The 9,616-nt window shown below is 50.0% G+C and overlaps 1 protein-coding gene across 1 annotated transcript; it reads left to right on the top strand.

The window, feature by feature from the left end:
* Positions 1 to 1,344: 1,344 nt before the first annotated feature.
* LOC542468 (outer cell layer 1) lies at positions 1,345 to 8,814 on the top strand. Its single transcript, NM_001112023.1, is given in 9 exon segments — positions 1,345 to 1,672; positions 1,791 to 2,032; positions 2,156 to 2,273; positions 2,393 to 3,094; positions 3,197 to 3,298; positions 3,433 to 3,660; positions 4,944 to 5,121; positions 5,383 to 5,756; positions 8,003 to 8,814. Coding segments are annotated over 9 exon segments (2,355 nt in total). The 5' UTR covers positions 1,345 to 1,615; the 3' UTR covers positions 8,357 to 8,814.
* The last annotated feature ends 802 nt before the right edge of the window (positions 8,815 to 9,616 follow it).

The raw sequence follows: 9,616 nt of genomic DNA, 5'->3' as shown, positions 1-9,616 counted from the left end.
TTCGACATGTCGATGTTTTTGAAAAAAGAAAGATAAGCTTAGTGGTATTCTACGAAAGACAGTAGAAAACAGATACTCTCACATATATCTACATAAGTATACTAACCACATAAACATTTTAGAAAGTTGGCGAAGGACGACTGTGAAGTCACCGCAAGAATTTGGATATCGGAGTATAACCTATCACATAAAACAATAATTTGCTAAAAACACACACACACACACATGACCCATACGGTGTTAGTACTCGAATATGCATGCATGGTGTACATGGAACATACCCAAGTGTGCCTTGCTGATGAGAAACCCATGTTCTAGGGGAGATGGCTTGACGCTAATGCCTAGACGGGGCATTTATGAGAATAAATGTGGATGTGGCGCCCATGCATTTTCGATCCAACCATGCGGAAAATGATAGCCAGCATTGTAGTATTAGGAGTAGTGGTTAGCGAGAGGAAGTAGGGAGGCCGAGCTGGTCGTGAGGCGGACCTGCTGAGCGTGAGCGGGCGCCGCCGCCGCCCAGCAGCAGAAGTCCGGTCCGGTCCATCCAGCGGAGCCAAGACGCCGACGGTAGTACCTCTCACCAAACAAAGGAACGACGGAGGCAGCGCCTCAATATTCGTGTGATAACGCCTCTGCCAGGCGCGTGGGCCCACCGGTCCCCGCACAGCTCGGTCCGTCCACCTCGGCAGCATTCACTCGCTGGGTCAGCGGCCCCAACGGCCTCGGCCTCGGCGTCGGCCCGGTGTGGTGTTGTGTTCTTCCGTTCCATTCCCCCGTCCCCGTCCCCGTCCGTCCCCCCGCCCGGCTGGCTGGCTGGCATGGGTCGGGTCGGCATTGAATCGCCGCACCAAACCCCCGTCGGATCCAGATCACACGGCCCCCCACAGTCTCGACCCCATCCTTCCAGCACGGAGTCGGTGACGACAAACAAGGCAACAAAATAAGCGGCCCGCCCCCTTTGACTGCGCTCCCTGCCTGTGTGCCCGAGCCCCAGGGCCCAAGCGCCTCTCTCTCTCTCATCAGCAGCGACACCGGGGAGGACAGGGGAGCGTCAGCGCCGTCTCCACTCTCTCTCGACCGACCCCATCCCTTCCCTTCCTTCCCTTGCCCCCCCCAGCCTTTTTCATGCGTCCACACCACACGCACGACGGGACTCTTCCTTCGCTGGACGACTCCCTGTGCCCGTCTCGTCGTCTCCTCTCCTCACCTCCCCTCCACCCCCACTTGCTATTTTGACCCTCCTCCCGTTCCTTTCTTTAATCCATCATCCGCCTCGCTATCCCTCCCTCCCTCCCTCCCTGCCCGCCGTGGAGGGTTTGGGATTTTGCGGACCTCAGCAGCTCCATATCTCAGTCACACACTCACGCGCGCGCGGGGGCCGGGGGCCGCTGGACCCGCCGTTCTCCTTCTCCTCCCCCCCTCGTTCCTCTCGTCTCACCACTACTACCCTACACGCGCCGCGGCTAGGATTCCGCCGAGGAGACGCTGCGCGCGTGGATCTCCGGTGCTGTCCTGCTAGCGTGCGACGAGGCCAGGCAGGCGCGCGGCCGGCGCCATGAGCTTCGGGAGCCTATTCGACGGCGGGTCCGGCGGCGGCGGAGGAGGAGGAGGGATGCAGTTCCCGTTCTCGACCGGGTTCTCGTCCTCGCCGGCCCTCTCCCTCGGTCTGGTACGCGCCTGTGTGCCGGCCGGCTCTACTCCTCCCAAGCGATTTGGTTTTTTGTTTGTTTCGCCTCCTTTTCCCCGGACGAACGAGAATGAAATGCGGCGTCGTATACCTCTCGCAGGAGAACCCCGGCGGCGGCATGGTCGGCCGGATGCTCCCCGTGGGCGGCGCCCCCGCGGCCGGCGGGATGGCGAGGGACGCCGCCGACGCCGAGAACGACAGCCGCTCCGGGAGCGACCACCTGGACGCCATGTCCGCCGGCGCCGGCGCCGAGGACGAGGACGACGCTGAGCCGGGCAACCCGCGCAAGCGCAAGAAGCGCTACCACCGCCACACGCCGCAGCAGATCCAGGAGCTCGAAGCGTAAGCACGCACGCACGCACACACCCGCGCCCCCCTCCTGCCCTCCATAGTGCCATGCCGTTCGCATCGTTTCGTCTCTTGTCTTCTAATGCATGGATACGGATCCCTGCTGCGTTCGCGTAGGCTGTTCAAGGAGTGCCCTCACCCGGACGAGAAGCAGCGCGGCGAGCTCAGCAAGAGGCTCGGCCTCGACCCGCGCCAGGTCAAGTTCTGGTTCCAGAACCGCCGCACGCAGATGAAGGTAAGCGGACGGACGGAATCACCGTCTCGTCGTCGACAGACCGTATTTTTTTCTTCTCTTTCCCCCCCGCCCCGATTTCAGTTCCAGGTTCCTGACACGCGGTGATTCCACTTGCCAAGACGCAACTGGAGCGGCACGAGAACGCGCTTCTCAAGCAAGAGAACGACAAGCTGCGGGCCGAGAACATGGCGATCCGGGAGGCGATGCGCAGCCCGATGTGCGGCAGCTGCGGGAGCCCCGCCATGCTCGGGGAGGTGTCCCTGGAGGAGCAGCACCTGTGCATCGAGAATGCGCGGCTCAAGGACGAGCTCAACCGCGTCTACGCCCTCGCCACCAAGTTCCTCGGCAAGCCCATGCCCGTCCTCTCGGGGCCCATGCTGCAGCCGAACCTGTCGCTGCCCATGCCGAGCTCGTCGCTGGAGCTGGCAGTAGGCGGCCTCCGTGGCCTAGGGTCTATCCCTTCCTTGGACGAGTTTGCTGGCGGTGTGTCTAGCCCGTTGGGCACGGTGATCACGCCTGCACGGGCGACCGGATCTGCTCCGCCGCCTATGGTGGGCGTCGACAGGTCCATGCTGCTGGAGCTTGCGATCAGCGCCATGGATGAACTAGTTAAGCTGGCACAGGTTGACGAGCCCTTGTGGCTTCCCAGCCTCAGTGGCTCTCCCGACAAGAAGCTGCTCAACTTTGAGGAGTATGCCCACTCGTTCTCTCCGTCCGTCGGCGCCGTGAAGCCTGTGGGCTATGTATCCGAGGCCTCTAGGGAGTCTGGCCTCGTCATCATTGACAACAGCCTTGCTCTTGTAGAGACCCTTATGGACGTGGTTTGTATCCTGTTCATGCATGTTTTTGCAATTTCGCTTGGTACCATTGTTGCTCCATGACTTTTTTTTTTTTGCTGATCTTCCTCTCCATCCATGTCGCAGAGACGGTGGTCTGATATGTTCTCGTGCATGATTGCTAAGGCCACAGTCCTAGAGGAGGTGACATCTGGCATTGCAGGAAGTAGGAATGGTGCGCTGCTGCTGGTGAGATGAGTGCCAAACAGCTCCTTTCCATGGGCTTGATCATATATGCACATGTATTTTATAGTGGCCACTGACTGCAGTGTTCCTGAAATACTTTGTAAACTCAAAATCTGCATTTTGCTTGGGTGCAACAGATGAAGGCTGAGCTACAGGTGCTCTCACCTCTAGTGCCCATCAGGGAGGTCACATTTCTCAGGTTTTGCAAGCAGCTGGCTGAGGGTGCATGGGCAGTAGTGGATGTGTCCATTGACGGATTGGTGAGAGATCACAACTCTGGAACAGCATCCAACGCCGGAAATATACGGTGCAGGAGGTTGCCTTCTGGCTGTGTGATGCAGGACACTCCCAATGGCTACTGCAAGGTACTAGCAACCAAAATCCATTTACTTCGTTTCTGTCTGTAGTGTTCGCATGTCGAGATGGGGTAGTGTAAAATGGTACTCTTTGGACCACCTACTTCATACTAGCAGCTCGTGTGGGGCCTAATCGAGTTGACGTGACTGTCACTCTGTAAAGTTTCTGAACTTTTACATCAAGTAACCACGGTGGCGGATCTATCCTCCCCTGATGAGCTTAGTACTAACCATGAATTCCACCTCTACTCCACTACTACCTCCACACCGGCCTCACTATCAGAGCCTGGGACTACGTGTAACATTTCTTTTATAGCGCCTGCCTACTAATCTAATGGTGTGATTTGGTGATGCCCATGCAGCATCGTGTTCACAAGTCAAGGGCTAATAGTTTAATTAGGGTCATGAGCCCACAACCCAAATAAACAAAGCTGCTTGGTCAACGAGGAGGGAGGCTAAAAGATTTGTTTAGGAATAATCAAGTGTTTCATGGATCCAACACCATTCCCCAAGCATGTTTCCTTGTGGTTTTTTTTTCTAGCCGCAGCACTGGCTTTTCTTAGGGGATTAGATGCTTCCACCCCCTCGGTTGGAGCACCTTGGGTAACCTGTCCGCAATTTAATCAATCTGTCCCTGCCTGTATGTTGAACTTTGGACCAGGGGCTCGTGCATCAGGGCTAAAAGATGCCAGTATTTGTGTCCTCGGGCTTTGCACAAGTCTTGACATGATCTTGATCTGGACCACTGATGAATAGCATATCTTTATATGCCAAACACAATGCTGAAAGGAAGCGACTGATTTTTGTTTTTGAAATGATATTGCCTAAAATCCAAGAACTTTGCGAAACAGAATGAAATAAATTAATTGCATTCCTTCTTTATGATGCACATCAGTTTATGAACCTACGAGTTATTTGATGAGTCTAGTGGGAGCTTTCCAGGACTGGTTTGTATTGTCATATGAAAGCTAAGGGTTGGGACAGTGTGCAAACGCCTGCCAGATTTATGCTGACTTGTTACCTGATCCATGCGCAATGAAATCTTGGTTTATGATATCACTTTGTGATATGCACATATGGTCTCGGATCCGTGTTTTTTACTTACCTCTTTATACCAATCACCCACCGTGAAAAAAATGATTTTTTTAACAAGTTAAAGAGGACTGCGATGACTACAGACTACAGTGTTCCCACATAAGTGCTGTACTGCGCCGCAGAGGCCCCCTTGCGACCGGACAATTACATGTGGACCTGCATGCATTTATGGACTAACGGATGCATTTACCCTGTAGGTCACATGGGTAGAGTATACGGAATACGACGAGGCGTCAGTACACCAGCTCTATAGACCACTCATCCGGTCCGGGCTGGCCTTTGGGGCCAGGCGGTGGCTTGCAATGCTGCAGCGCCAGTGCGAATGCCTGGCCATACTCATGTCCCCTGATACAGTTTCAGCTAATGACTCGTCAGGTACAGCAAAGTCTGAACTTTTTTGTTGCTATTTTCCATGTACAGCCTGTAATGGACTGTGCCTACATATATAGTCAGTGCAAACGATTTTTTTTTTGTTTCTAGTTTGATACGTGCATTGTTCTCCATGCATGAAAGCGATCAAGGAATACTAAATAAATACTTTTCACCAAACTTGAAAATGTCTATGGATCAGTACGTACATAGGTGCTAGCTAGCTTTAACTTGAGGCATGCATGCATGCATGGCTTTCGGGTGCAGTCATAACACAGGAGGGCAAGCGAAGCATGCTGAAGCTGGCACGGCGGATGACGGAGAACTTCTGCGCCGGGGTCAGCGCGTCATCTGCACGTGAATGGAGTAAGCTGGACGGCGCTGCAGGCAGCATCGGGGAGGATGTGCGGGTCATGGCACGGAAAAGCGTGGACGAGCCTGGGGAGCCGCCGGGCGTGGTCCTAAGCGCAGCCACATCGGTGTGGGTGCCCGTGGCTCCGGAGAAGCTCTTCAACTTCCTCCGTGACGAGCAGCTGCGTGCGGAGTGGGACATCCTCAGCAACGGAGGCCCGATGCAGGAGATGGCCAACATCGCCAAGGGGCAGGAGCACGGGAACTCGGTGTCCCTCCTCAGAGCCAGTGTGAGTACTACTGCTGCTGCCATTCTGTTCTGTTTTTTTTTTTCAAATAGCATGTCTAGAGCAGTGCCACCGGGAACGTGCCACGTTCCGTGTCCTGGAAACATGGTACAGTACCATGTTCCTCGCCCTTGAAACGTGGGAATGGCAGTGGAAAACCCTCTCTTAAAGAGTGCACCTGAAAACGTTGTGGGGCAGTGGCCAAACTAGGATTGGTTAAAGCACTAGTCCGATTTGTATTAAAAACACACCTAAAAAAATGTAGTTCAAAAGTTAGCGACGTAACGGAAAAGATAGATAACATTATTTGTAAAGCAATATGATTATTCTTCATAATTTATTTCAAGTCTAGAGATAGAACCTAACACACGAATAAAAAAAATATTAATTATTTGAAGCATATATTAAAAATAATCTAAATCAATATTTAGAACACAGACTATCCAAGTACTAATAGAACGAGTTAGCACATGTTCGCTTCGGATTAAAGCCTGCTGTTCGGACTGCTGCAGCTGTAATCTATAGAGACAAAACACTGTTCGGAGTTCGCCACAACTAAGTTTAGACAAGTGTAGCAACCATAGAAAATGTGGCAAAGAATTTTAAAAGCCACACTTTGCCATGTCCTAATGTAACCTTGCCACCTTTTTTATATTTTATGAGACGTGGAGCCTAAATTATTCCTGCCTAAATTCAATTGCCAACTAAATATTTACCAAATTTATCAAACTTGTCTAAGGTAAAATATAGCAAAGTGTGACTAGTAACATAACACACACAGGTCTAAAATTTAGCAGCTGTTTTTCCGGATCGGTAGGGTGTAGGAATATGGTATAGTACTTTTTAAAGGTTTTCGCTTTGAAAACATAATTGTTTCTGTAGTGATGAACGCCACTGTTTTCGGATCAGAGCTTTCCAAATACATTCTGCGTTCTGGCTGTTAAGGTCGAGTACCAGAGCTCTGTTTGGGAATATAGTATTTTCTTAGTTTCAAAACATTACTATAGTATTTAAATATACTATGATATTTTAAGCTAAAAGCTGATTGAGAACACATCTAGAAGCTCCGTATTTTGAACCATGATGGCATGATTTCACCAATACCACAATATTTTTGGGGTTTTAATTTTTTGTTTTGTCTAGACCAAAGTGGCATGTGACTTAAGTTTTGCCTTTTCTCTTCCCTAAACCCTAAACCCTAAGCTGCAACCAAAATATCATGTCTTCAAACAATTGTTAAATTATACTGATGTGGAATATATCATTGTTGTGTCATGGTATTCGGTAAACTATGGTATTATAAACCGTTTCTAAACAAGCCCTCACTTTTAAGTTTACCAAACAAAAAAAAGGAAGTGACCAGTAATCCTGATGCTGCTTACTGAAGTCACAAGTAATTTATGGGAAGTCTCACATAAAATAACACTTTCTCAGCAATTTTTATATCCTAAACCGACAACGACAAGGAGAAACCTACACAGCAAAAGTCTGTCAGCTTTGTATCAGATACTGCTGCGAGAAGAAAAAGGGCCGTGACCATAGTTCAAAAGCGAAAGCCGGCTAGTGTGGGAACTGGGGAGCACCGAACTTTTTCACAAGTTCAGCGGAAAGCGACAAAGTGGGACCATACAGGGTAGGAAGGGCGCAGATCTTGGAAAGGTGTCAGGGTTGACAACTTTGTGAAATTGTACTGTACTGTTCGGGGTGTGATGTCAATTATCATCTCTTAAAAAATCAAATGTTTTCAACTTTAAGCAAATGTATAGAACAAAATATCAATATTTATGTTATATAATTAGTATCTTAAGTAAATTATTAAATATAAGTTTATAATATAAACTTATTTAGATATATAATTTTTTTTACAAATCTCATTAAAGTAAAAAAAATACTGACTAGCACATTTTCGTGGCGCACGGAATATAAATTCTTAGGATAAACAAATGCCCGTCCATATGTTGCTGTTTTCTTATTTTTTTACTGGCACGATTCTTTGGATTTTGTAAAAATATTGTCATGGGAAACATCATCTTCGGTATCCAGCCATTCTCCACATGCTATGACCCTTTTACTTAATGTTTACGCATCAATCATTACAACTATATATTGGCATCTCTCATCAATAACATCACATGCAGTAGATCAATGTTAATTCAACTTCTTTTATTTCTATTTTATTCAACTTTCTGGTACGGGCATTCTGAAGGTTTGCCAAACGTTTCTCATGCTTTGTAACTTTCTCACTGCAGGCCATGAGTGCCAACCAGAGCAGCATGCTGATCCTCCAGGAGACTTGCACTGATGCATCAGGCTCGATGGTCGTGTATGCTCCAGTGGACATCCCGGCGATGCAGCTCGTCATGAACGGCGGGGACTCCACCTACGTTGCTCTGCTGCCGTCTGGGTTCGCCATCCTGCCTGATGGCCCAAGCAGTGTCGGCGCCGAGCACAAGACAGGCGGCTCGCTGCTCACCGTCGCCTTCCAGATCCTCGTCAACAGCCAGCCGACCGCCAAACTCACCGTGGAGTCAGTAGAGACCGTGAACAACCTCATATTCTGCACCATCAAGAAGATCAAGACAGCGCTGCAGTGTGACGCTTGACTGTCGCGTGTCGCCGCAGGGGGGGTGGTCGGTGATGACGAGCCTGAGTCAAGAACGAACCTCGTGCGGGAAAGAAACCTTTGCTAGGTGATAAGGATCCAGCTTGGACGGGTCTTTAGCACGGAGCAATGGTGGTGGTTCGGGTATTGACTCGGTCTCTGTCATCTGCTTCTTCTCCATGGACCATGGCAACCTGTTGTCTGATACGGGATCTTGAATAGTGCGTGGACAATGATGTGGTTAGATGGTTAAAATCTTTTGTTTCAGTCCCATCGTTTCATCAGGGAATCAAACTTTGAGTTTTGGCCGCCTCGTTGTTAGTTGTAATATACAGTTCATTTTATATTGTGAGGTAAGCTATATGCCATGTGTAAACATGAGAGCTCAGGAATGTTGGGTAGCATCATGAGTGTAGCTAGGCATCGAACTATCGGCCAATAAAATGTCTGATCGATAAAGTGGTATAGTTGTTTACCTGGAAATGCTTATTTAGCTACGTGATGGGCCATAATCAGTATAAGGGGGTGTTTGAATACACTAGAGCTAATAATTATATTGGATATCATAGTTATAGGTATCTAGATTATGCCCCTAAATATGTTTTAACACCTAACTATGAAAAAATCATAAGACACATTCTTTGAGGTCAAGAAAGGATGAATCACGATTCGCTTGAGACCTTGCTCAACGGTTGTTCAAGACTCCGTCTTGTCCGAGTCTGTCCTAGGGCGAAGGAAGCACTCAAGGAAATCCTCGTCTCGCCCTAGGTCCCCTCTTCACGTAATGTCGATTTCCGCGTGACCTGAGCCCATCTCGGATAGGAGGATAGCCCCGAGCCAGCCTCAATCAAAGGTCACAGGAACCGTGGAGACATGCACATTTAATACGACAATTTCAATACCTACCCTCGTGACGCCGCAGTCAAACAAAGAGCGATGGGACCACAGTCCCATCCATTTTCAGCAACTACGATGACACACACCCGGGAATTACGGCCACTGCTCCCCCACTTCGGCCGCTGTTCCCAAACAATTCTGGATAGGACATGCACGTGCCTGGGCACAACCTCACCCTCAGGAGAGAACTCTGCCTCACCCGAAGATGGCTTCAGCCTCGGGAGAAGTCTCCGCCTCACCCGAGCTCGGCCTCAGCCAACTGCCTGGCAACAACTCCCCGCGAATCCCGCAGGAGGCCACTCTGACAACTGTACTAACCCATCCCTACACGGCTGCACGACCCGAGGAAGGATCGACCAAGGCA

The sequence above is a fragment of the Zea mays genome, chromosome 3 (genome assembly GCF_902167145.1).
Source record: "Zea mays cultivar B73 chromosome 3, Zm-B73-REFERENCE-NAM-5.0, whole genome shotgun sequence".
NCBI classification, from domain to species: Eukaryota; Viridiplantae; Streptophyta; class Magnoliopsida; order Poales; family Poaceae; genus Zea; species Zea mays.
Note: the sequence above shows the minus strand (reverse complement) of the source record. Positions and strands in the feature narration are given on the sequence as shown.